This window comes from Oncorhynchus gorbuscha, linkage group LG10, assembly GCF_021184085.1.
Source record: "Oncorhynchus gorbuscha isolate QuinsamMale2020 ecotype Even-year linkage group LG10, OgorEven_v1.0, whole genome shotgun sequence".
Taxonomy (NCBI): Eukaryota; Metazoa; Chordata; class Actinopteri; order Salmoniformes; family Salmonidae; genus Oncorhynchus; species Oncorhynchus gorbuscha.
The window spans coordinates 75,064,384-75,092,215 of record NC_060182.1 but is presented as its reverse complement, the minus strand read 5'-3'; the positions used below and the strand labels follow the sequence as shown (position 1 = coordinate 75,092,215).

General features: G+C 43.6%; 1 protein-coding gene across 4 annotated transcripts; it reads left to right on the top strand.

The window, feature by feature from the left end:
* Positions 1-214: 214 nt before the first annotated feature.
* Positions 215-27,293, top strand: LOC124046574 (sine oculis-binding protein homolog A-like). Of its 4 annotated transcripts, none has more exons than XM_046367103.1 (9): positions 215-524; positions 6,007-6,078; positions 7,064-7,196; positions 8,418-8,630; positions 11,333-11,484; positions 11,995-12,018; positions 16,330-16,425; positions 20,700-22,461; positions 23,318-27,293. In XM_046367103.1, exons 1-9 carry the CDS (start codon positions 429-431, stop codon positions 23,350-23,352), a joined length of 2,583 nt encoding a protein of 860 aa, XP_046223059.1. In that variant the 5' UTR covers positions 215-428; the 3' UTR covers positions 23,353-27,293. The 4 variants fall into 4 exon arrangements, with proteins under 4 accessions (XP_046223059.1, XP_046223057.1, XP_046223056.1 ...); XM_046367101.1 differs by having other exon boundaries at positions 20,700-22,746; XM_046367100.1 differs by having other exon boundaries at positions 20,700-27,293.
* Positions 27,294-27,832: the final 539 nt, after the last annotated feature.

Sequence of the window (27,832 nt, the reverse complement as noted above, 5' to 3'; positions counted from 1 at the left end):
GGATTGCCTCGAATTTACATACAGAATAATACGAAATGCTCTGAGACCAGGTTAAACTACAACCTATTAGCAAGTCGGACATTTCCGAGTTTTCTAATTCCGACTAGCACGTGAACATGGCAATAGCCAGCCTCTGATCAGCAACGTCATATTATGTACAGTGGACGCTCCTCCCCCTGTCTAGATATTTTTTTTCACTCAACCTCTCATTTGACTCAGAGGCAGTCACACACCAATTTGCACACAGACCGTGGAAAAATAGGGGCAGAAGATGGCTGACTTTACCGGGCATCGCGAGCCCTCAACAGCATCATCAACATCACCCGGGCTGTTCCCAAGCTTGACATTCGCGGTTAGGCAACTTTAAATCAGCCCCGCCTTATCCCAGCCATCCACCACCGCAAATATTGACAGAGCTATTGTAAACAATGGCAGAGATGGAAAAAGAGGGCAGACCCCCCGAAAATAAAAGAAGCAGAAAACCGGCTCACCCCGTGAAAAGGGAAATCAACGAAGAAATGAAGGTAAGTGATCGATATTTGACCACTTGCCTAGGATTACGCATGGAAACAGAACGCTCATTAAAGCGCGTGATTTTCTGTGGATGCGTAAAGCGCGCATCCTCTTTAAACATTTTGATTAATTGAACTGCAATTTGTTGGATGAATAGCCAACAAGTTCAATTGTCATATTCATTTTTGGCAATGACTTAAACCCACTCATGACCTAGTCCCATGTCCACCGCATTTTGAATACAAATCGATAGGGTCGATTTTCTTGCCATGCGTTATACATTATAGCCTATAGGCTACACCGTCTTTGTTGTTCCACATACCAGTAGGCTACATGTACTTTTTGTCAATGAATGGGGAAACATATTATCGATAATTAGGACCCCATTTATTGTAATTTGTGGAGTTTTCTTTAGATTAATCCATTGGAGTAAGCTAAATGGAAAATCCAGTGCATCAGTCAAGGCGTCAACAGTGCCACTACTACTATTACTACCTCTGCTCCCGCTGAAACAACACTGACCGTAGGCGACGCAATTAAAATAAAATCCCATGGGGAGGCTGTTTAGATATATGAAAGGAAATCAACTTAATTCAAATTCTTAACGTAAACCAAACGATGTGTATTGTCCTGCTGTGGACGACCCGAAACGTGTACTCCAGATGTGTCTACAGGTGCCGGATAAGAGCCCATTGTTTATCGTGCGTTGTACTGTTCTGTATAAGCGTAACGGCGTACCCGATGGTACAACCATGCATGTCATGTATTAATATAAATATTTTGCAGAGAGAAATATATTTTCCAGCTGTGTTGGAATAAATTGCGGAGAAAAGAGGGTACGGCATGCAGGGAACCTAACGATATCGCTGCTTTGTCTCGGGGTTTCATCATGTGTTCACTGTTTGTACACATTATATGCATGGGTTGAGAAAAATAATTCCCGATACAGAATAACTACCAGAGCAAAGTCATATATGGTCCTGTTATTAGAGCTTGGTTTTTATTTTGAAGTATTAATTCAGAGGAATTATGAACAAATATATTCAGGAAAGCCTAACACCGTGTGCATCATGTCTATTCTCGTCCAAGAGGTGTGTGTACTGGCCTTGGGTTTCAAATAAACCCTTTTTTTCTCTTGAGGAATGCTAAATATTAGCATTTTAACATTTTATTAATCGTTGCATTGGGACCCATGAAGGGGACAGATATAGCCCCATCGGGACATTGGTCACATTGTGCTACATTCAGCCCTAATGCATGCCATTTATTTATTGGTTTATTTGCATTTGTTAAAAATGAGTGGCATATCTGTAGGCAGTTGCATGTGCAAAATAAAGATAAACAGCAGTTATCTAAAATTGAAAGAACACAGGCTATACTACAGACACAAAGCATTTGAATTGGGAATTATTTTGACTAGCACATAATGGTATCCTGTGTATGTAATGTTGTTTCGTTGTCTCCATCAATCAAATTATGTGTCAGACAGACAGACAAAAGTTTTCTGCACTGTTTGGAAAATGACTCAATCGTTATTTTCATTCTCTGAAGCTGCCAAATCTTCTGCTCCATCTCCTTGTTAATGAGCTTAGTGTAAAATGTGGAAGGTTACACACCTATAATTATCACCATATGTAGAGCATCCTGGATGTCTCCTGTACAACCAATATGATTCATCTTCAACATTGAAGAACACAGCTCCAATTTAGATATGTTGGCAGCCAGACAACAGCAAAAGTCAGAGGTGCTGCTACAGTTGAAGTCGGATGTTTACATGCACCTTAGCCAAATATATTTAAACTCAGTTTTTCACAGTTCCTGACTTTTACTCCTAGTAAAAATTCCCTGTCTTTGGTCAGTTAGGATCACCCAATTTTTATGAATGTGAAATAATAGTAGAGATTTATTTCAGCTTTTTTCTTTCATCACATTCCAGGTGGGTCAGAAGTTTACATGCACTCAATTAGTATTTGGTAGCATTGCCTTTAAATTGTATAACTTGGATCAAACATTTCAGGTAGCCTTCCACAAGCTTCCCACAATAAGTTGGGTGAATTTTGGACTATTCCTCCTGACAGAGATGGTGTAACTGAGTCAGGTTTTTAGGCTTCCTTGCTCGCACATGCTTTTTCAGTTCTGCCCACACATTTTCTATAGGTGTGAGGTCAGGGCTTTGTGATGGCCACTCCAATACCTTGACTTTGTTGTCCTTAAGCTATTTTGCCACAACTTTGGAAGTATGCTTGGAGTCATTGTCCAATTGAAAGACCCATTTGCGACCAAGCTTTAACTTCCTGACTGATGTCTTGAGATGTTGCTTCAATATATCCACATAAATCCTCATGATGCTATCTATTTTGTGAAGTGCAGCAAAGCACCCCCACAACATGATGCTGCCACCCCCGTGCTTCACGGTTGGGATGGTGTTCTTTGGCTTGCAAGTCTCCCCCTTTTTCCTCCAAACATAAGGATGGTCATTTCAGCCAAACATTTGGATTTTTTTCATCAGACCAGAGGACATTTCTCCAAAATGTACAATCTTTGTCTCCATGTAAAAACCGTAGTCTGGCTTTTTTCTGGCAGTTTTGGAGCGGTGGCTTCTTCCTTGCTGAGTGGCCTTTCAGGTTATGTCGATATAGGACTCGTTTTACTGTGGATACAGATACTTTTGTACCTGTTTCCTCCAGCATCTTCACAAGGTCCTTTGCTCTTGTTCTGGGATTGATTTGCCCTTTTCGCACCAAAGTACGTTCATCTCTAGGAGACAGAACGCGTCTCCTTCCTGAGCGGTATGACGGCTGTGTGGTTCCGTGGTGTTTATACTTGCGTACTATTGTTTGTACAGATGAATGTGGTACCTTGAGGCGTTTGGAAATTTCTCCCGAGGATGAACGAGACTTGTGGAGGTCTACAATTTTCTTCTGAGGTCTTGGCTGATTTCTTTAGATTTTCCTATGATGTCAAGCAAAGAGGCACTGAGTTTGAAGGTAGGCCTTGATATACATCCACGGGTACACCTCCAATTGACTCAAATGATGTCAATTAGCCTATCAGAAGCTTCTAAAGCCATGATTTTCTGGAATCTTCCAAGTTGTTTAAAGGCACTGTCAACTTAGTGTATGTAAACTTCTGACCCACTGGAGTTGTGATATAGTGCATTATAAGTGAAATAATCTGTCTGTAAACAACTGTTGGAAAAATTACTTGTGGTATGCACAAAGTAGATGTCCTAACCGACTTGCCAAAACTGTTAACAAGAAATGTAATGACTCCAACCTAAGTGTATGTAAACTTCCGACTTCAACTGTATACATCCAGGCATACAGGTGCTTTCTTCTACATTAAACACAATGTATATCTTTCAATTACTTCTGTGAGTTCAAGTTCTATGTCAGCCTATCCAGACAAGTGATTATGAAGGAGGTGGTAATGGTATTAGAGACTAGTAGTGTTCCTAAACAGTTTGTGCCCATAGAATGTGCCGTCGTGTCAACAAACTGTTCTAAAACAAGACTCATATGGTCACACAATTACAATTGACTTTATTTGTCTGAGATGCAGTCATTTCCCCCGAGAAAAACAAGGTTCAAACTTTGCACCTGGAACTAAATCAAATCTGGCCCTGAATGTGTTCATGGATTTGATGAACACTGATTTATTATGTAGGTATCCCATTTATGTCAGTGTGACAAAATTGTTTCCGCTTGAACAAAGACCAATAAGACTAGCGGATACAGATGACAAGGTAGCCCTAGTTTAATGTTCAGATTAAGATACAGTATTTATCTCAAAACTCACTCTCTTCAACATTCTCTGCCAAACATGCTACAGTATAACACTCTCCCTAAACCAGAGACTGAAGGCCTGTTCGCTACTTTAAACCGTTTGATACTTTTCTTGATTTATTTTCTCCCTTGTCTGTTCGAAAAAGCAGTCAAACAAACCCACCACACAATGTGCCCTTGTGAGAGATCATACCTCAGAAAAACCAAACAGTCTGACAATGTTTCCTTCATCTTGTGCCGCTTTAATGTGCACCATGGTAAAATAAGCCACAGTAAGTAATGGAGGAGAGGGGGGCTGTACTTGGTGGGATAGGGGATAGTGGAGGTTAAGAGCAGGGGAGAAAGGAATGTATACAGCAATAGGCTGCCTAAGCTGTAAAAACTGAAACCTGAGCGTCTGCACAGGATCAGATGTCAAGGAAGGTAGAGGAAATGGAAGCGGAGCAGTGGGAGAGAGAGGAGAGCATGAACAAGGGAATGGAAAAGTGTGGGCCAGGAGAGTCTGAAGGAGGGCCCACTCAAGGAAACTTGGCATGCGGATTAGGGAATTTTATCATGGTGTACTGTGACCTACTCTGGTTTCTGCACACAAGGTATCGGATTCCCCCTGTTCACCCTTACCAGCAGCACCTCTTGCTAACTGAAGGAAATAAGGGAACTACTGCTTTTGATTTAATCTATCAAAATAATATGATTATTCTAAACTGCTAAAGTTTAGACTGTTCCAGGGTTGAACAGTGGCAGCAAGTGGGTGTTTTTCAGAGCTGATATTAGGTTTGAATGGTGGTATTTTGTATAAATTGAGTTTTCTCATACATTGGTAACTTTTGATCTCTGTTGATGATTCGTTGAATCGGGTGTATTAGTCTTGAGCAGAAGAAACAAAATCCTACACACCCTGATAAATTATAAATTGGATAACCATAGAGGAGATTTAGTCCAGTCCAGAGAGTTTGCACATCTGCAGTGGACAGTTGACACTCTGCTCCAAGACTGCACCATAGCGCTGCCTCCCACCTCACCCTGAGTCAAGCCTGTGTGCTGCTTTCATGACCTGCCATACAGATTGGGTTCCACTCTCTTTTACCACTCCCTCTTTCTGGAAGTGGCAGGGTGACAGAGGGAACAAGGAGCAAAGCCGAGGGCAAACGTTCTTGAAGATAGAGACAGATGACTGTTGCTGGCTTCACACCTTTTCATTTTGTTTGAGTAATGGGATGCAGTCACATCTGAGTCAAGCAAGCACTTACTGATTGAGTCAATGTTCTTCTGTAACATGTCAAAACCCCAACTGTTGTTGAATTCAGCAGTGCGGCAGAATCCACCCTAGACACTAGTTGTGACTATAAAGTTTGTATAAATTAGGTATACAGTACATGAACGGCAGTGTAGCAGGTAGCCTAGTATTGTTTCAGTCTGGTCTTGGTTTAAGATATAAGTATATTAGTGTTTGTGTTTCTTAAAGATTGCCTTTTTCCTGTTTCTGAATTGTACTTGTATCTCATGCCTTCTGATTCCATGTCTGCAGTTCTTGATTCAGAGCTGATGTTATAACTAACGTTGATTATGCTTTCATGTAATGAAATTACTTCCCCGATACAATGGTATTGACAGGGCAACCCGTAATTGACAATTAAATGCTTGATTGAGTATTATTTGATTGACAGTTCAATGCCAGAATGTAATGAAATGACTAATGTCCCATCAGGTTCGGGCTGAGCGGGCCCGCCCATGGGCAGGCATGGCGGGTGATCTCCATGGCAACCCACCCTACTCCATGGTGAGCCCCTTTGTCCGTGCGAGACAATAGTGCTACTCTGAGCCATATATAGAGAGATTTCAGCCAAACATCTGTATTTATTCCATTTACATAACATCACATCATTCTATGGCAGCCATGTTAATGTTTCCTTTACAGCCTAACATTCACTAATAGCATATAATCTTGTGAATTTGAAACACAGATAGCTAATTGAACTGTTAGAATTACAACATGAACATACAGTAGCACCTCCAAAGATGACCAAACTCTCTTACATACGATTCTGCTGCTACTGAGATTTTCAGGTTTAATGAATGATAGGCTGATAGTTTTGTCTCAATAGAAGAACATTATTGTGCACCTTACATGTAAGGAGGTGAGGTGGGGTTGGTTGGATGTTACTGCTTGTGTAGATTTGCAGTGGAAGTGCAGTAAAAATACATCTGTGGTAGTTCTCCTGGTTTGATGGGTTGGGAATTCTGCATAAGACAATGTGGAATTTTTGTAATGTGATCAGTATAGACTATTTGTGGAAAGTTACATGCAACTCATGTGGATTGCTTTTGGAAATGAACTGTAAGAAGCTCTGAAAGAAAACTTAGATTATGTGCTGGTAAAAACATAATTCACTGAGGCCTTGATCAAACCAGTCTGGGATAAGTCAACTGTCAAGTTGTCCTGATACGTTTGCACATATCTCTGGTAAGGGTTCTGCCACTAGTGAATATTTTGCTGCTGTGAACATATTACACATTATTGCATTGTGGTTCAGGAAATTGGGCAGACCCATTTAAAAAAAAAACATGCAGCTTGGTTTCATATAGCAAACATATAATACTGCATTTCCTTTGTGTGTTTTGGGGGGGGGGCATCTTCATATTATCATATGCTACCAAACCCTTTTATCCCTTATTGCCCCCCTCATAGCACTGTGACGTAATAGTGAAACAGGGTTCATGCTTGTTAAATCCTAATGGCCAGTATGGTGTCTATTGTCTTGCAGAGTTTTGCAGAGAACACTATGAACGAGCTGCTGGGCTGGTACGGCTATGACAAGGTAGACCTGAGAGACCAGGACAACATCGACATACGGAACTACCCAGATGGAGAGGTACAACACATCTCTGTCCTGAAAGGTGAGCATAACCATGGAGATAAATATGTTATTATCTGGATATTGCAGTTGTTGATTCTTTGAAGAGGCTAAAAAAAAGTAAGTTTCACAAGTGGTAATACAAATGATGTTGTGATGAAAAGGCTGAGGAAGATACTGCTGCAACTTCCCACTGGGCAAAGATATCATTTCAAGGTCTAATTTTGATTTACATTTGGTTGAGTTGTCAAATAACGTGAATCCATCGTGAAATGTCATTGGATTTAGGTGAAAGTTGGGTGAAAAAAATCAGAAATTCCCTTACGCAGATTACTTTTTGCAAATCCAAGCTTTCCACGTTGATTCAATGTAATCACATACATTATTTTGTTGTTGAAATTACATGGAAACATTGATTCTGTCACGGGCGTCATGGTGGAAATGACCGGACCAAGGTGCAGCGTGGTGAGCGTACATTTTCCTTTATTATGTAAATGTCACCAACAAAACAAGAAACAAAGAAACGACCGTGAAGCTTACTAGGGCTATAGTGCCACTAACAAAGATAACTACCCACAAAATACAAAGGCAAAAAGGCTGCCTAAGTATGATTCCAAATCAGAAACAACGATAGACAGCTGTCCCTGATTGGGAACCATACCTGGCCAAAACATAGAAACAGAAAACATAGAAATAAAGAAACTAGAATGCCCACCCTAGTCACACCCTGGCCTACCCAAAATAGAGAATAAAAGCCTCTCTATGGCCAGGGCGTGACAGATTCAACCAGTTTGTTCCAGTGGGTTGGCAGTAGTTCACCAGGATTGATGAGGCAATTCAGTCAGGCTATCCAGATTAAAACATGTTCTAGATGTTTCATCCAGTCATTATGGTGTAGTTGTTTTCAGCAGGAAACTGCGCTTTGCTTTTCTATTGATGATTAGACAGGTGTTTCTGGAATCTCTACGTGGTGACTCCTGATTGTAATGCTGGATAAAATTTGAGAGATTCACGTCAGTAATTGAACAAACATAGGGCCTTATCCAATCAAAGCTGCTAACCTGGTTTCCAGGGTAACAAAAAGGATACCCATCTTGCGTTAAAAGCATATTTGTTTGGATTCATGTACACACCAAAACAATGTTTACAGTTTGAAACAAACTATTCAGAGCTGTACTGCTGGAGTGAACAAGGATGTCAATTTATATTGCTTTACATACAATAAGTCAAGAAAGACCAACGCACTGACTTTTGTCTCCCTCAGAAAAATCTTTGCCAAAAATCCCAGGAGGATCGGGGGAGAACAGCGATGTCTCCCCAAACCAAGTCAATAGCTCCCACTCTACATCAACATCAAGGAATGGAGTGACAGAGTCCTCCACCACCCCATCCACCTCCACACCCAGCACCAGGGAGCATGGGAGCATGCCGATCATAGTCCCACTGATCCCACCCTCCATGATCAAGCCACCAGCAGGTAAAACACCTCTATCACACACACACACACACACACACACACACACACACACACACACACACACACACACACACACACACACACACACACACACACACACACACACACACACACACACACACACACACACACACACACACACACACACACACACACACCTAACAATAAGACATTTGTTTAAGCTTGCACTTTAAGGACCAATTGAATGTAACCAACAATCTGGTACAAAATATACAAACCGGTGTTATACAAATGTAACAAATCACTTCCATTTCAGTGCTCAAATCCTTGGTCAGTTTTACAATCACCTGATGAGGGCCCACGTTCCATAAAGACTTGCACACACAAACCTGCTTCCCCTCCTCCAGCTGTTTAAGTGTCAGTATCACCCAGTCAACTCTCAGTGGAAATGTACATGGCCTGCTGGCCAGACAGAGGGCTTCATTGAACCACAAGTGTGCCGTGAGACTCCAGAGGCTCATCAGCCTGCATAGGGAGAGGAGAGTGACTTGGCATCACTCTAGAGGAGTACCCACAGCTTCGCACAACCTCGCAATGCACAGCGGGAAAAACAGATGGTATAGTCCCTTTTTAACAGCTCAACACCCGACCTGTACCCCTTTTGAATTATTCATATGCCCTGCTAGAGCAACAGAGGGGCCTTTGAGGTGCAGGTACACTGGATGATGGAGGTATTTAATATGGGCGCTGCATAATTACAGTACCAGGCTCTCTCCCAGCAGACGTGAGCTGTTTGAGAGAACGCATAACAAGAGATGAGAAAAAGGCCAGAAAATCTGAATGCAAAACAAACCACCTCAAGTGACCTTTTTGTATGAAATAATGAGATACTTCAACTTGTGTGTTGTTGCCATACATTTTATTTCAATACTGCAAGGTTGCGGTTGGACTTTTTAACTTTTCTAAAATGATATTTGCTTGAAAGGAAAAAATCTATCTTTTTCACTGGAAAAGATGAACCATGCAGCAGGAGTATATAATATGCATGCTGTGGCCATGGTGCTAACTTTGGGCCTCCTGGGAGCTATTCCCCTTAATTGATAATTAGTCTTTACTTTGAAAAGGATTTGCACTATAGATCCATTAAGCTTAGCAAGAGGGAAAAAGCCTTTCCAGCACCCAACACAGTGTGATAAAAGGGTGAGCGAAGGTGAAACACTAATGGCCACATTGTTTTTCACCTTTGTACACACATAGTCATAATGTGATAATTGTAAGTTATTGGAAGTCTCACAGGAAGAACTCTCTCCACATAGTACTACAGTAAGCGGCTAAAAACCAATGGCAATTACCCAGCAGCCGTTGTTTAAGATGACAGACCCATTTGATGTCATGGAGGGCTGAATAGTGTTTAGTTTCTATTTTCTAATGAATTTTCAATGAAGCCCTCTGCAATTTAATTAGGTAAACTTCAGCTAAAACATTTTTGTAAAATCTGCAACCAATTTCTGTCCACAGACATGCTTTCGGGTATCTCTGTCTGGTTAGAATGTCTCGTACTGCCTTCATGACTGCAGCAAAAAACCCTTGGGGTAGGAAGCACTGTCCTATTTTGCCTGGAAGGGGAATACGGTCAGGATGCATTGTTGGTGGGATCATTCACATGATGAGATTTGACAGGTGGCTGTCAGATTTGTTGGGGGGGTTGGGGAAGGGGGGGTTTATGGGGTGGGGGCCAACGGTTGGACTATCATTATGCTTTGTCCCAGTTCCAGCAAATTTGTCTGGGGTGTTCCAGATCATGTGTTTGTGGTCCCCCAGACGAGGATGTGTCTAACGTCCAGGTCATGTGTTTGTGGTCCCCCAGACGAGGATGTGTCTAACGTCCAGGTCATGTGTTTGTGGTCCCCCAGACGAGGATGTGTCTAACGTCCAGATCATGTGTTTGTGGTCCCCCAGACGAGGATGTGTCTAACATCCAGATCATGTGTTTGTGGTCCCCCAGACGAGGATGAGTCTAACGTCCAGGTCATGTGTTTGTGGTCCCCCAGACGAGGATGTGTCTAACGTCCAGATCATGTGTTTGTGGTCCCCCAGATGAGGATGTGTCTAACGTCCAGATCATGTGTTTGTGGTCCCCCAGACGAGGATGTGTCTAACGTCCAGGTCATGTGTTTGTGGTCCCCCAGACGAGGATGTGTCTAACGTCCAGATCATGTGTTTGTGGTCCCCCAGACGAGGATGTGTCTAACGTCCAGATCATGTCTTTGTGGTCCCCCAGACGAGGATGTGTCTAACGTCCAGGTCATGTGTTTGTGGTCCCCCAGACAAGGATGTGTCTAACGTCCAGATCATGTGTTTGTGGTCCCCCAGACGAGGATGTGTCTAACGTCCAGGTCATGTGTTTGTGGTCCCCCAGACGAGGATGTGTCTAACGTCCAGATCATGTGTTTGTGGTCCCCCAGACGAGGATGTGTCTAACGTCCAGATCATGTGTTTGTGGTCCCCCAGACGAGGATGTGTCTAACGTCCAGGTCATGTGTTTGTGGTCCCCCAGACGAGGATGTGTCTAACGTCCAGATCATGTGTTTGTGGTCCCCCAGACGAGGATGTGTCTAACGTCCAGATCATGTGTTTGTGGTCCCCCAGACGAGGATGTGTCTAACGTCCAGGTCATGTGTTTGTGGTCCCCCAGACGAGGATGTGTCTAACGTCCAGATCATGTGTTTGTGGTCCCCCAGACGAGGATGTGTCTAACGTCCAGATCATGTGCGCATGGTGTCAGAAGGTTGGCGTCAAACGCTACTCCCTCAACATGGGCACTGAGCTAAAGAGCTTCTGCAGTGAGAAGTGCTTTGCCGCCTGCCGCAGAGCCTACTTCAAGAGAAACAAGGTAAGCTCCTTCTCAACACTCCTGCCTTATTACTTAACCAATTATGAAAGTGCACACAAGACCATGTGATAAATACATGTGTACTGACATACATCACTTCCTCCCTACATCCACTCTTCCTGATATCTCAGATTAAGACACTTGTCAAACCTTAGGAATTGTAGTGACCAACTTTCAGCTTTGTACAGTAGTTGGCTGGGTAAGGTGCCCACAAGTTCTTTGGATATTTCACTCCTGAGTTTTTGACCTTTCGCTTCTGAGTAGCCATTGTAGTAGATTAACATGAAACCAATATCCAGCCTTGGCCTGTGGTTTCATCATTGGATATCCAGAAACACAGTTTCAGTCATTTAAACCCTCATGGCTTATGCAGATCAGTTTACCTTCAAACATGCATTGGTTCCAATGATCAGTATATATTGTCTCTCCAAAGACAGACAGTCATTAAGTTAAATAGTGTTTGTCCTGATTCCTGAAGTTAAACATTCTGCTTTCTTTCTTATACCTAAGCTTGGATATTTAAGGAATTACAGGGTAAGTATGATATGTCTTTATTCTTTTCCCTTGTTTGTCTAAAGGACATTTTTCACCCAAACATAATCACTTAGCATAGCTCTGTATGCTACTAGCTGTTGAAATGGAAGTACACATATGTATGATAATGTTTTCAAGATACGTGAACCCATTTTTTTCCTGTTCAAACTATCTATTTTCACAGCATGAGTTGCCTTGTGCCTGCTGTGCTTCTTCACACGTTTGCTAAGCATTGCTAAAAGTGTCTTAAAGTGATAGTTCACTCTAAAATCTAAGTTCCTTACTCACTACTTTATGTATGTATATATAAACAAAAGCACAACAGAAGATATATTGTATTTCAGTGAGTAAGGAACAAAGTCAAGTGTTATCCAGGGACAAGAATTCCCACATTAGGAAAACAGACATGGCTAGAGCACAGAAAGTCCTTGTCTGCTGAGGAGGTGCAGATTCTATATTACACTCACACTCTCACATTCATGCAGGCCATTTGTGTAAGTGATATCCACATGTTTCCTTTTTCATGCACCCACAAGGTTGGCCACAACAACAAACCCTCCAGTTTTTCCAACAACAACAAAGTGCATGGCTGAAAATGTGTCTTGTGTCTGTGTGTGTCTGAAAGGGGAGCTAGGACAGTAGGATGGAAAAGTGTCTTGTGTCTGTGTGTGTCTGAAAGGGGAGCTAGGACAGTAGGATGGCAAAGTGTCTTGTGTCTGTGTGTGTCTGAAAGGGGAGCTAGGACAGTAGGATGGCAAAGTGTCTTGTGTCTGTGTGTGTCTGAAAGGGGAGCTAGGACAGTAGGATGGCAAAGTGTCTTGTGTCTGTGTGTGTCTGAAAGGGGAGCTAGGACAGTAGGATGGAAAAGTGTCTTGTGTCTGTGTGTGTCTGAAAGGGGAGCTAGGACAGTAGGATGGCAAAGTGTCTTGTGTCTGTGTGTGTCTGAAAGGGGAGCTAGGACAGTAGGATGGCAAAGTGTCTTGTGTCTGTGTGTGTCTGAAAGGGGAGCTAGGACAGTAGGATGGCAAAGTGTCTTGTGTCTGTGTGTGTCTGAAAGGGGAGCTAGGACAGTAGGATGGCAAAGTGTCTTGTGTCTGTGTGTGTCTGAAAGGGGAGCTAGGACAGTAGGATGGCAAAGGGGTGGGCAGTGGAGACGCATTGAGTTTCGCTAAATATCTACAGCTGCCTCGTCCGCGTAACCCAATCTCCTCTTATGGCGAGCGGGTGGGGAGGATTCAGTTTCTACCATTGCCACTGCACAACACCATCCATCCAGTGCACCAGGAATAATACGAACATTTAGACATATGATAGGGTGGCTTGGGGTAGAAGAGTTTTGATCCAGTTTTGAGCTCAGCTAATGACTATTCTGGTTTATTTCACATAGACATTCAAGAATACAGAATAATAAAACTGATGTTGTGAAAAATGTTTTACACACACACACACACACACACACACACACACACACACACACACACACACACACACACACACACACACACACACACACACACACACACACACACACACACACACACACACACACACACACACACACACACACTCTCTCTCTCTCTCACATCATGTAAAAGCACTAGAGAGGGAGGTTAAAGTCCAAGTGAAGAGACCCTAGCTTGTAATTTACATCTCATTTCCGCTGCAATACGCCTCTTTTTTTCATGGCTCAGGAATCTTTCCATACACCTCAAGAGACTTTGTGTCTTTCTCTCTGAGGTCCCTCCAGGCAAGAGGGGGCAGAGTGCTTCTTTACGTCACCACAGTATTGTCACATCACTTCAAACAGACACAAATCTTTGCACACCGGCTAGCGGTTGCCTGCACTGCTCTGACACACTCTGCAATTTATTTTAGCTTCTGGATCCAGTGTCAAAGAAGACACACTGGATAATAGAGGTGTGTGTGTAAACTGTCAGCATTGTGACTCAGTCTAGGCCCCCTTGTCGCAGCAGGAGAACCTAGTGAGGGAGGGGGTTATTTCATAGCTGACAGTGATTTAATACAAATAAAGGGAAAGGGTAACTTTGAGAGGAGTTTTTCTAGAAAGAAACTGGAGGTTGAACTTGCATTACACTGAGATGGTCATGTCATGCTCTTTCTCCTTCTGAAAGTCTAACTAGCCCAGCTAGAGTAAAGGTGGATGATCTTTACAAATCGCGGCTTGGACGGAACAATCAGCTTCATAAACACTGACTTCCGAGGAACATTCTACTATGATATGAAGACCCCTTTTAGAATGGCATTACAGTACATAAAGTTACTTGACTATCGTAAACAAGCTTGTTATCCCACAACCAAATGGGAACAAGAAGAGAATGTTCAAGGAACATTTCCTGTTAGCTGGGTAATCTAATGAGAGGACAGAAGGAGGGGGCTGGCCCAAAGATGTGTGTTGTCCCAGGTGGGTGAAAAATGTTCCATTTGTGTTAGATGTGTGTGAGGATTTGTGCAACGGGACATCTCCGTGAATGTCTGTTTCTTGTTGTGGGTATGTGTGTGTACAATTGTGAGGGTATACCCGTCAGTATCTTTTGTAAAACACCTCTTGGCAGGTGAAACGCACACACACACACACACACACCTGGGCAGGCACAGATGCCCAGATGGAGCTTTTCACAGTGACAGCTGTTGTACCACTCCTTCTGGGCATTGGAGTCACCAGTGAGCACACATACCAGTGGCGTGGAACTGTGATGCCATGTTTACACCAGACCATTTAGCCGGACTGTGGCTGTATTTAGCTGACATGGTGTGGCCATCAAAAAGACATGTCACTGAATATTTCAGAGGAACCAACTGTGGTAATATTTGCGTAAAGTAAATGTCTAATAGCCAAGAAGTAATTTGAGGAAGAGTAACTTTTGAAAGTGGAGAGTGGGACATCTCCCATAATCCCTGCAACAGTAACTGATGGTTAGAAAATAATTTTTGGATGGGAAGTTGTTTCAAAAGGTGGATTGAGATCTCCGGAGGACTCGTTTTTAACCCATGGCGGGTAGATACTTTCTTAGCCCGTGTCTGTGTTTGTCTCCAGGTAGTCTGTTTTCCTTCATGCTCTCAGTCTCTTCATACAACAGTGGTGGGCCTGATTCACAGTAAAAGACATGGTGTCCCCATTGTATGACTGAACTTTCATGCTGGGTCATTTCTCTCTCCCTTGCTGTCTCTCAGTCTCTCTCCCTTGCTGTCTCTCACTCTCTCTCCCTTGCTGTCTCTCACTCTCTCTCCCTTGCTGTCTCTCACTCTCTCTCCCTTGCTGTCTCTCACTCTCTCTCCCTTGCTGTCTCTCACTCTCTCTCCCTTGCTGTCTCTCTCTCTCCCTCCCTCGCTGTCTCTCTCTCTCTCTCCCTAGCTGTCTCACTCTCTCTGTTTGTGTGTGTGTAACCCTCATGCCTCATCCACTGTGCCAGCACCTCATTAGCACTATATGTAAATGAATTGGCACAGGGCCAGAGGGTCACAGCACAAAATGGAGACTGGGTAATGACACAATGGTGTGTGTGTGTGTGTGTTGTGTGTGTTGTGTGTGTGTGTGTGTGTGTGTGTGTGTGTGTGTGTGTGTGTGTGTGTGTGTGTGTGTGTGTGTGTGTGTGTGTGTGTGTGTGTGTGTGTGTGTGTGTGTGTGTGTGTGTGTGTGTGTGTGTGTGTGTGTGGAGGGGGGGGGGGGTACTTTTACATTATTATCAGTGTGCATCTACACGGTGCCGAAATAGTGCTGGTGGATTTTAAATCCCTTATCCTGTTTCCTTTAACCTTGATTTTTGTGACATTGTTAAATAATTGTTTCTCCATGGAAGTCTTTAAATCTGATTAATGTAGCCTTTTAACCAGCCTCCCTGGTTACATTAGATTAGAATTCCCCTCTTTCACAGTTCATAATGATAAGACCAATATAACATCTCTTCAGCTGTCAATGTGAACGTTTAACCATAGTCACACACACACACACACACACACACACACACACACACACACACACACACACACACACACACACACACACACACACACACACACACACACACACACACACACACACACACACACACACACACACACACACACACACACACACACACACACACACACACACACACACACACAGTTTTCCACATGGCTTTCATTTATGATAATGAGAACTTGCTTATGATTCCGCAACCCAAAGCATGCTCACCTTTTCACCTTTGTCGGTGTCTTTCCATTCATACGTTTGATGTTGTTTTCCTTTCTTTTCTGTCCACCTGTTTATTTTGTCAGTTCGTAAAAAGAGGCCGTTATTTCTCCCCTCAGGCGAGAGACGAAGACGGCCATGGTGAGAAATTACCCCAGCACAGCTATTCTAAGGATACGCCCAGGCTTGTCTTCAAAACAAACAGCGATGTGCTTGTAAGGACTAAAACATTTAACAACAAGATAGTTTTTGATGGCTAACTGTAGAAATGTAATCGCATATTTTGATATTCATGACTGTTTGATGTGTTGAATAATGTAGAGATGTTTGTTTTTAGAGAATGTGCTGTTAAGTTAATTTTTTTCAAACATTTTTTTTAAATGATTGATTTAATGTGAATAACATACTTTTTTTCATTCAAATAGTTTTATTTTCTCATTTTCATTCTGCACTGTGTTAGATTCAGATGTTATGTTCACTCCAAAGAAAATTTTAGGGAATTTTCTTCCAATTTGATCATTACCATTTTGGGCTTGGTGACATCAATACATTTCAATCCAGTAACTGAATTGGACATACGATTCGCATGTAAATATTAGCTCAAAATTGTTCCCCCATAATATACTGTCCAGGATAATACTGTCCTCCCATCAGATATTGTTCCTCCAATGCGTACTATCACACACAGTATCTCACTCTGTTCCCTTGCTGATCAGTTTGCTTAGTGTTTAACCAGACGGTTTGCGAGATGGATGGATTTTCAAAACTAAATTCATTAGACAAATGAGAAATCAGTATTACAAGTACTTTAAACAATGACATGTCAAAGTGATTACAACATAATAATGATCTATTAATTACTCTTTAATTAATCGTACCATATTATTAATAATTGTAAATTCCAGTTCAAGAGCACTAGAAACAAGACTGTGAAATCGTGTAACAGGTCCTTGAAAGATAATCAAGGAATACATGGCCCCATGATGTCCGTGTGTACTTAGTAGGTAGGTAGGTAAATGCCTACAGCAATGCAAATGGTTAAACGGAGCCGGAGCGACCGCTATTACGATGGCCACGGTTGAAATAAATGACCATAATTATATTCAACTGCAAACATCTGTGTGCGGTAGAGGGAGAGACTAGAGAGAGAGAGAAATAACTCCATCAGGGTAATGCACAGTGAAATTTCACTCACGGTGCAGAAACTCGTTAAGTGCTCTCCATCTGTCTTCTTTTTTAGCCCAGGAAAATTTCAACACTTATAATTTAAAATATCCGGGCTTACAATCATTGAACCCAACTCTCAGAGCACTTTTCAGACTTTCATTTTGCTGTGGCTCATTGCGTTCCAGTGGGATCGAATAGACAGTTTTAAAAAGAAGACTACAGATATCAACGCTCGCTGAAAGGAGACTATGGATCACTCACCTGTAACAGTACCAACACAGTACATGAAACATTAACCCTGTAATGCTGGCCACTATAACAGAGCATTGCAGAGATGGTCTGATCGTCATGTCTACATCATGACAGCCTCTCCCACAGTGGCCGTTTGACTGACATCTGCTGATGGAGGAGATCTCTGTTTAACATTAAAATTCCATTATGGACAAGATTGTTATTGACTGATTTGTCCATGGAAAAGAGAGATAACAGAGGAGAGTGAATGAATCAGGGCATCCTAGCAACAGAGGTCTGAGTCGGTACGTCAGTAGGTCTTAAACTACTAGAGTAACAAATGAAGAACAAATCAATGAAACAGGTTAGGGTTCAGCAGAGGATGACACACGAGTGCCACGTTACTGTGAAAGCCAAATGATGGGGGTTTCCAAAGCTGATGTTGATTTCATGACCATTCCAAGTCTGAAGTTGTCATGACGTGCGTGTGTCTGCGTGCTTGTGTGCGTGTTATAATCAACATGTGACTCAAGTGCAGCAGGCATATACGTGAATCTCTGAAAGATTGAATGCGTAGGATCATAGTCGTCTTCCAGTAGCATCCCACAACGTATTAGCATTCAGCAAAGGGGATTAGGGTGTGTGTGATGGATGGACGTCGTTGAGGGGTCTGACAGCTGATTAATGCCTTAATTATCTCCAGTGAGTCACTGCCATGTCCCTCTGAGCTGGCAGAGTGAGTTGTGTGCCCCATCTCCCTGGCCCACCCATTGCCTTCCACTCACTAGGGTCACGTTCATTATTTCAGGTACTCTAATGAGAACGGCCACGTGATGATTGGACGTTCAGTGTTTTTGAGCATTTTTGGAAATGTTTGTAGCCAATAAAAAATATCCTGACATCCCACAGAGTATTGAAAAGTTGTGCTAGGTTGCTCCCCTGCACTGCCCAATGTGTGTAATGGCCCGCGGTAGGGTTGGATGATCCCATTCCATTTTAATGCTGTCAATTCCACTTTAATGCTGCAAATTATATTTTAATGCTGTCAATTCATGAATCAAATAGGCTTTTTTATGTAATGAAAATATACCAAAGTTGCACATCCGTAGTGAATAGCGACACATTATAGCACCTTCCTAGGTGGTGCTCAGCAGCCAACTGAACGTGTAGAACTCCGCCCAGCTGTCAGTCTCTCTTCTGTGCCCCCTACTGGCAGCTTGTTCACTGTCTCAGTCTGTCCATCTCACCCACCACAATCACGTACCCCCACTCATGATCATACCTTGGGGGAAACCTTTTACTTGAGGCTGGTATGTGCTGTGCCCGTGGCCACTGTCACACACGGCTCAGTGGCTAAATGTGTATCTGAGTGGTTCCTCTTTATGGAGGAGGTTTAAGAGGTGACAACCCCATGGCAAGTGCAAATGGGAATTACATGTCTGGAGAAAGTGTTGCCCTTTTAAAAGCTTTACGTACACCCATCCAGATTTGCACTCACTTAAGCCAGTTTAAAGCTGGATTTTCCTCAGGTTGTATTTATCAAGGTGTTACCATGTGTAGGACAGTATTTGCACCTCAAGGGTCATAGCAGTATGAAGTTGCTATGAAAATCTCTGTCTCACTCACACACACTCGATCATATTTTGGGGGTTTTGGGTAGAGTATGCAGTGTTATGCAGTGGAAGAAAAATATAGATGGGTTTGCACAAAAATATAGAAGGGTTTGCACAAAGATACAGATGGGTTTTCCTAACGAGGATACAAACATGCACAGGTGTAGTGCAGATGGACTTTTATTTACTTGGTGTAACGAAACAGAATTTGACCAAGTAATTTCATTACGATCCAAAACTGAACTCTGCGTATCCATACCCCCTCACCTTACGAGCAAAACATTTAATTGGTCCCCCCTCATGACGGCGAAGATTTAAATTGTTTTTTTAAAAGCAAATCTACACATTTTGACATAGGGTGGAGGCAAATGTTTGCCATTTTTAATATGATAACTGATGATCAATGCCCTCCCCCCATTTTGTATTTAATTTAAATTTAATCTAATTGGTCCGTGGACCTACAAAAGGGGGCATGAGCCCACTGGCCACCTGTTGCCCATCCCAGTTATAGAGTAACAACATGGCAAAAGGGCAAACACCTTTCTAATATTGAGCTCCACCCCCTTTTGCTCTCAACAGCCTCAATTAGTCGGGGATGGACTCTACAAGGTGTCGAAAGTTGTTCCACAGGGATGCTGGCCCATGTTGCCCTCAGAACAGCCTCAATTAGTCGGGGATGGACTCTACAAGGTGTCGAAAGGTGTTCCACAGGGATGCTGGCCCATGTTGCCCTCAGAACAGCCTCAATTAGTCGGGGATGGACTCTACAAGGTGTCGAAAGGTGTTCCACAGGGATGCTGGCCCATGTTGCCCTCAGAACAGCCTCAATTAGTCGGGGATGGACTCTACAAGGTGTCGAAAGGTGTTCCACAGGGATGCTGGCCCATGTTGCCCTCAGAACAGCCTCAATTAGTCGGGGATGGACTGTACAAGGTGTCGAAAGGTGTTCCACAGGGATGCTGGCCCATGTTGACTCCAATGCGTCCCACAGTTGTGTCGAATTTGGCTGAATTTCAATTGGGTGGTGGACCATTCTTGATACAGTACACACAGGAAACTGTTGAGCGTGAAAACCCAGCAGCGTTGCAGCTCTTGACACACTCAAACCGGTGCGCCTGGAGAAATTACCATACCCTGTTTAAAGGCACTTAAATCTTTTGTCTTGCCCATTCACCATCTGAATGGCACAATTACGCAATGCATGTCTCAATTGTCTCAAGGCTTAAAAATTCCCTCGTTAATCTTTCTCCTTCCCTTCATCTACACTGATTGAAGTTTATTTAACAAGTGACATCAATAAGGGATCATAGCTTTCACCTAGAGCCATCTGGTCAGTCTGTCATGGAAAGAGCAGGTGTTCCTAATGTTTTGTACACTCAGTGTATAATGTTTCTGACTTTTTAACTGCTTATGTGTGGTGTCTGTAGTGCATTGTACCTGATGATGTCTTTGGTCTTGTGTTTCTTTGTGTGTTACAGGTGTGTGACTGGTGCAAACACATCCGCCACACCAAGGAGTACCTGGACTTTGGTGCCGGTGAACGGAGGTTGCAGTTCTGCAGTGCCAAATGCCTGAACCAGTACAAGATGGACATCTTCTACAAAGAGACTCAGGCGGCTCTGCCAGGGGGCCTGTGTAACCCAGGACACGGCCCTGTGGAGGGCAAGTCAGAGAGCAGCACTGGGTTGCAGCTTTTAACACCCGATTCCTGGGGCACACCTTTGGGTGACTTACGTCGCAAAGCCCCTTCTCCTGGGGCAAACCCCTCTGTGCCAGTCCCCTCCAGCTCCACCGCTGCCTCTCCCTCTGAGACAGGCACCATCTGCTCTCCTTCTTTCTCGTCCGCCAAAAACTCCACACCCAGACCCCACGAGAGTCCCACCTTACCCCCTCACCCACACCCCTCTCTGCACCCTCCCATGGGAATCCCCTCGGGCAGCCCCCCCATGGTGATGACGCCCCGGGGGCCCGTGCCCCTGCCCTTCTTCATGGAACATCAGATGATGCAGCAGATGCGCCCTTCGTTCCTCCACCCACCTCCCCACCGCCCAGGCCCCAACAGCCCTCTGTCCAACCCAATGATCCCTGGCATCGGGCCACCACCCCCACCACCCAGAACCATGGCTCCACCATCCAGCCCTATGCACAGGCCCCAGTTCTCACCCCACCACCACCCCTCCAACAACCCCAACCTTGGAGGGAACCCTCCAGGGATGATGCCACCCTATCCAGGCCTACACATACCTGGTTTTCCTTTCACCTCCAACATGATGCCAAACGGGCCCATGCATATGCCGCACATGATGAACTTCGGTATACCTTCCCTTGCCCCCCTGGTGCCCCCACCAACCCTGCTGGTCCCTTACCCTGTCATCGTGCCCCTGCCCGTGCCCATCCCTATACCCATACCCTTCCCCTTCAACCCCAAGACCTCCAAGGACAACCCCAGCAGCAACAACGACCCCATTCCGAGTGCTTCGGGGGAGAACACTGATCTGACGGAGCCCAAGCCTTTCTACTCTGGTTCCTCCAAAGGGGAACTGAAGTTGGGGCCCTTCCGTTCTGGGGTGCACTCCTTGGGCTTTTCTGGCTATACTCTGGACCGCTTTGGCTCTGAGAGAAGTAGGATTGGTGTGGTGGACCTGACCGTGAAGACTGAGAGTACGGAGAGTGCCACCACCTTGGGACTCTCGCTCTCTGGTGGCCCCGCAGCCTCCCTCTCCGAGGGAGTGATCGACCTGACTCTGGGCCAGCGGTCGCGGCTGCAGCAGGTCACCCAGCGGGTGGTGCCCAGTGTCCAGGTGAAGGTGGAACCGGAAGGGGACTCATCCAGCCCCCCACCCTCTGGACCATCCTCTCTTGATGTATCTGGGAAGGGGGACAGCAGCCTAGAGGACATGAGCCAGGAGGTCAGGGAGGCCATTAGTGTCTCTCTGAAGCCAAACTCTCTATCTTGTTGCCAGGCCACATCACCATCCCCCCAGCCAAATGAAAACTCCTACCTCACCCAGCTCACAAACCACCCTGGCACCACACAGACCCAGCCCTGCAACCTCGCTGCCCCCTTTAATGTCATAGTAAACGGCAGCAGTCAATCCACAGACAGTCCCGGCAGGAGCACGCTACCCACACCTCAGCCTGACCCTGGTCGGAGAGGAGGAGGTGGTGAACCGGCCAACTGCGAGCTGGAGCGGGATGCCCTGAAGGAGAACAGCTGCACAGTGGCGGAGTGGGAACCAGGTAAGAGAGGCCCGAGTGACGAGGCAGCACAGGGGGGCACTGATGAAGGCAAGCTAGAAGCTTTCTGCGACCTTATGGATCTAGACGATGATGACGACCACGCCTATGCACTGCTGCTGCCCAAGGCTGGCTGTGTTATTCAGCCCGGGCCAAAGCCCAGCGACAAGACAACCATTGTGTCCTATAGCATCAGCGCTCCTCTGGCGGCAGGGAGCCCCGAGCTGGAGCCGCCGTTAAAGAGGAGGTGCCTGCGAATACGCAATCAGAACAAATGAGGCAGAAAAGGTTGGTCTCATGGAGCCCCCTACTGAGGATCCAAAGAGGTCCCCCTCTCATAATCTCTGCCTTGTACCTGTCCCTACTACAGGTGGTGTGGAAATGACAGCTTTTTTTGTGCAAATGTCACACAAAAAGGTCTTCATAACATTAAGATGTCTGATTGAACTATGTGGAGAGTGTTTGTGCTGCTTTGCAGCATATGTTGATGTATATAATTGCACTGATGTTTGATCGTATTGTTTAAAGATATATAAAAGTTTCCTCATCAAGCATAAACTGACCTTTTTTGTCTGCATAGATGTATTGCAAAGTTTCCCTCTCACTACTGCCCTCGCTGTAGCTTTCGACCTGATCTGAGAGGGGTGCTGACAGAAATGTACCAGCATCAGGGAAGATATACTCTGAAGTCAGGGTTGATAAAAAGCTAATGCTATTTTAGTCAAGCATGCAGCAGTAAAATCAACTGGATCTGAACGAGAGATGCGTCTGGTTGAAAAATAGACCTGTAGAATGGGGATTCCCTTCGTCTGATCTAATATGTCTAATTCTGGATCCTCTTTCTTGTTTCACATTTCAGCTCAGAAAGGTGGCAGTATTTCCCCAACAGAATGAGGGACACTTTTGAAGCTGTTGACTACACTAGCCTTCAACTATCCGCTCCTCCACTCCACGAACCTCTCTCCCAGCCAACCAGCCATGTAATCCTAATCTTGACCACACAGACCACCCACACTGCCCGTCTCCCTTCCAAAGCAAATGCTCTGTCAGATCTCTGCTCTCCGACCGGAGAAGCCACAATGCTAACCCAATAGATTTACCAACAGTTTTATGTTCACTGGAAGAGTCCTAAGGTAGCATTTTTAGCCAGTCTGTCCCACAGTGAAAGGGGGAGTTTTCTTGTGGCAAGAAATTCAGGCTAAAGTCACCCCACCCCACCTCCATTTGCATGATCACAACCAGTACAAAATGCTAACCTCCAACCCCCATCCCACCATTGACAGTAACATGACTTTTGTTTTTAACTGGTAACCAAAAAGAGACATCTCATGATGGAAGGTAACAATCAGAAGGAGACATTTTTTGATCCTCGTTGGTTCAGGAATAAGAAGGAAAAAGAGGAGCGGTGAAATCCTTGTGTTCTGACTGTAGCGCTCTCCATCCCTGGAGATACCAAGGCCCCCTGCCACCACAGAGCCGTTCTCTTGTAAAGCAATGGGGATATCTCCACAATAAAAGGAGACCTTGGCACTATTGATCTGCTCCTCTTCAGTGAGTTTCATGGTCATAAAAGACAAGGATTTTCATGTATATCCTCACTCACTGATTTGTGGACAACAGGGTAGCGATCTCACCAGCAAATGATGGTGGGCAACTGTGGACTATGTGCAATCTCTGCCATCGTGGAGGCCATTTTGCATCTCTGCAAGCCCCTGGTCAGACCGGATCAGATGTGTAATTCTAATTCTTATCATAATTTATATATTTACATTTTTCACATCCTAATGCTATTGATGATAATGATGTACTGTATCTTCAGCCACATCTCTGCTGTTATGGTAATGGAGTGACTTCCATCATGGAAGCAAAAACAGGACTGCTGCTCATCACACCGCTAAGGGATTACGTCAATCAGGAGTTGAGACCACACCCATTAGCATTGTTTCATCACTAGTGTTCAGGGTTGTAATGCTGCACTAGGATTTACCATTGACAAGTGATGCCGACTCTCTCTTACAATCAAATTTGCTTGTCATTCTTGGATAATTTTCTGGAAACAATGGTCCAAACTATTTGTCAAGCCAAACTACTGAAAAAAAATGTAACAATTCTTTAATCAGTCACACATGTTGTTATAGTCATATTTACATTCAAATTTTTTTTAAACAGTTATTTAATATTTTATTTAACTAGGCAAGCCAGTTAAGAACTAATTCTTATTTACAATGATGGCCTACCCCGGCAAAACCTGGACGACGTTGGGCCAATTGTGCGTCCTATGGGACTCCCAATCACAGCCGGATGTGATGCAGCCTGGACTTTTATTATGATATGGGGAATCATCTCACTTCCCTGTCCTTCATCCTGTTCTACATTTTGTCATTTTCCAGTGTTAATCTGTCTGGATTATAAAATTTTGTCAGTTTATTTTGCTTCATCAGAGTTTATGCTGCCGGTAGACACTAACATTTTTGCCATCTATTTATTTACTATGTTTTGGTGTCATTACGTTTGCTATGGCTTCATGGAGGAATTGTTTGCTCAATTATCTTGTATACCTAGTATGTCTTCAAATCTTTTGGTGCAAAGATTAAACGATTTCTCCCCCATAGACTTCTTTCAACATCAAATTAGCTTTTTCGATTTTCATGTGCAATCTTTCCTGCCAAATCCTCCACCTTCTTGCCAACTTCTTTTTCCATCTCTCCATTTCCCTTTGAGTCTGAACCTTTTTTCTCTTCCACTGAACACCAATGGGAAATGTCATGTCACACCCACTCCAGCGCTATGGGCTGCATGTTTTATTACAGAAATAGGAGAGTTACACACAAACACATACACATGCGTGCATTTACACACACACACACACACACACACACACACACACACACACACACACACACACACACACACACACACACACACACACACACACACACACACACACACACACACACACACACACACACACACACACACACACACACACACACACACACACACACACAGAGAGGTGTCAAAAGCAACAACTCGCCACGCTCTATGATGTACTCTCTCTTTCACACGCACATACACTAACTAAAATTAAGTTTAGATATTAATTCTCTTTCCATCCATGTATTGTACTAACTCCTCTCTCTTGACTCCCTTCCTGATGACAGTAGTGTTTGCCAATGTTCATATTAGAGTCGGTTGACTCTGAGTATGCACTGCAACACAATCTGCCATGTGTTGATAGTCAGGCATTTAGGCATTGCCTGTCCCGTGCCAAGACTGAGATTCTGTGTCACAGTAATCATTGCCTTGAATTTCAGTCTCTCGCTTATTATGATTTTTTATATATATATTTTTAATGTGTCTTATATTTCCAGACTCGGCCACCTAGCCTTTGTAGTTAGAATTATAGTGCACACTCCAAGAGTAGCAATTCATTTTCAAACAATTCAATTTTGTACAGACTAATTCTCAATGATTCCAACCAAAATCAGAGATCACATAAGAAACAGAAATTCTGAGGACTAATTTCCATTTCTTCATTCACTTTCACCACCATATGTAATGTGAACCAGAGATACTTCGACAAATATAGCCTTGAAACTGGAAACGTGTAGTGTCTACGGTTCTTGACAGATGTGGGAGACAGTTGAAACTGAGACAATGAAACAGGTCGGGTTTCTGTCTGATTGCAACAATGTGTTTTCCGGTCTGTGCATGCACGTGTTGAATTGATATCATCTGACCATTGCTGTCTTTGTCTGGGTGCATCTCAGTTAAAAAATAAACATATGTAATGCTTAGAATTACCACTAGGTGGCAGGGTAGATATCCTTTGCTGCCAACACAGTGGGCCTGAAAATACAACCATGATAATTTTTTATTTTTTTAGCAGAGCCCCCTTCTAACACTTCCACATACCTTTGAGTGGCCCTGACACATAGACCTGCTCACCCGAACACAACGGCAACAACACACACACACCTTAATATCACCTTCATCGTTGTGACCGAAAAGGCAATTCAACCCTCCAGTGCCAGCATCATCAGTCTTGCTAATGCTTACAGGAATGAAGTGGAAAGCCAATTGTATTTGGTTAAAGTCATCTGCCTATTTTATGGCGGAGAGATTAAGAATAAAAGAGAACATTCAGCACCCATGTAATGAAATTAAATAGGCTAGGTCAACAGCCTAAGATATGCAATGACAACTTCATGTTCAAAATCTTTATGAAAGAGTAGAAATACAAAACAAAAACACGACATTTTTCATGTCACTTTTCAAACGTGAACAGAAAAGCTGCCTTAACTCTCGCTTGTGTACTACTCCACAGTGCATACGATGATGCTCGCTAGTAAGACTCCCTACTTTGTACAAAAGAAAATAGACAAAAAAAACAACGTTGTTGTGTTGATGTATAGCTGATCAACTTTTTTTGTGACTTGTAAACCCAACACTAACATTTTGCTAAAAGACCCTTCTTCCTACAGCACCAACAACTGCAACTTGTCCCACGCATCCCCCTATCCCTTCTATATTTTATCTTATGGTGAATTCTCAACCTTTTTGTGTAAATTTTATAGTATTATTTATTATTGACAAAATTACATTATTTGGACTGGGCATTTTATTTACATGTCAATGCTTGGTGAAGAGTAAATCGTTTCTTTTATAATTAAAGTGGAAAAAACTGCAAGAAATGGAAATAACCCTTGCCTTTTTATTATGAAGTTGTTACTATAACTTGTTGCCAAGATTGCTTTGAAAATAATAATGTTGTTCTGTAACAGTATTTGCTTTATTCAGTGAATTGCTTATGGAGACTAATAAATAGAGGCACACACCAACTTGTTTCATCTTTGTCAATATCCGTTCATGTAAACTGCAGACACGCGCTCACACACGTTATTTCCCCTTTCCTTACCCTGGCGCAAAACACTCAAATATTATTTGGACACATTGTGTCTTATTCTTCTCTGCGCATCACAGAACACTTGGGGTGGCAATTAGCAAAACGTCTGTACAAGCCGATACAGCATAATGAACAAAGGAGAGACTGGTGCGCCCACAGTGACATACTGATACTCTACTGAAGGTACAGTATGTAGTTCTACTGTAGGTATCAATACATCAAAACAACACCACACATGGCTTATAATTACTGGGAGCAATATCATCAACATCGAAGGACAGCCATACAGTATGTCTACTGCTAGCCTGGGCAGCTGCTAATAGACTATGGATCTCCACCACAGGAGGTTGGTGGCACCTTAATTGGGGAGGACGGGTTTGTGGTAATGGCTGGAGCGGAATTAGTAGAATGGTATCAAATACATCAAACACGTGGTTTCCAGGTGTTTGATGCCATTCCTCTAACTCC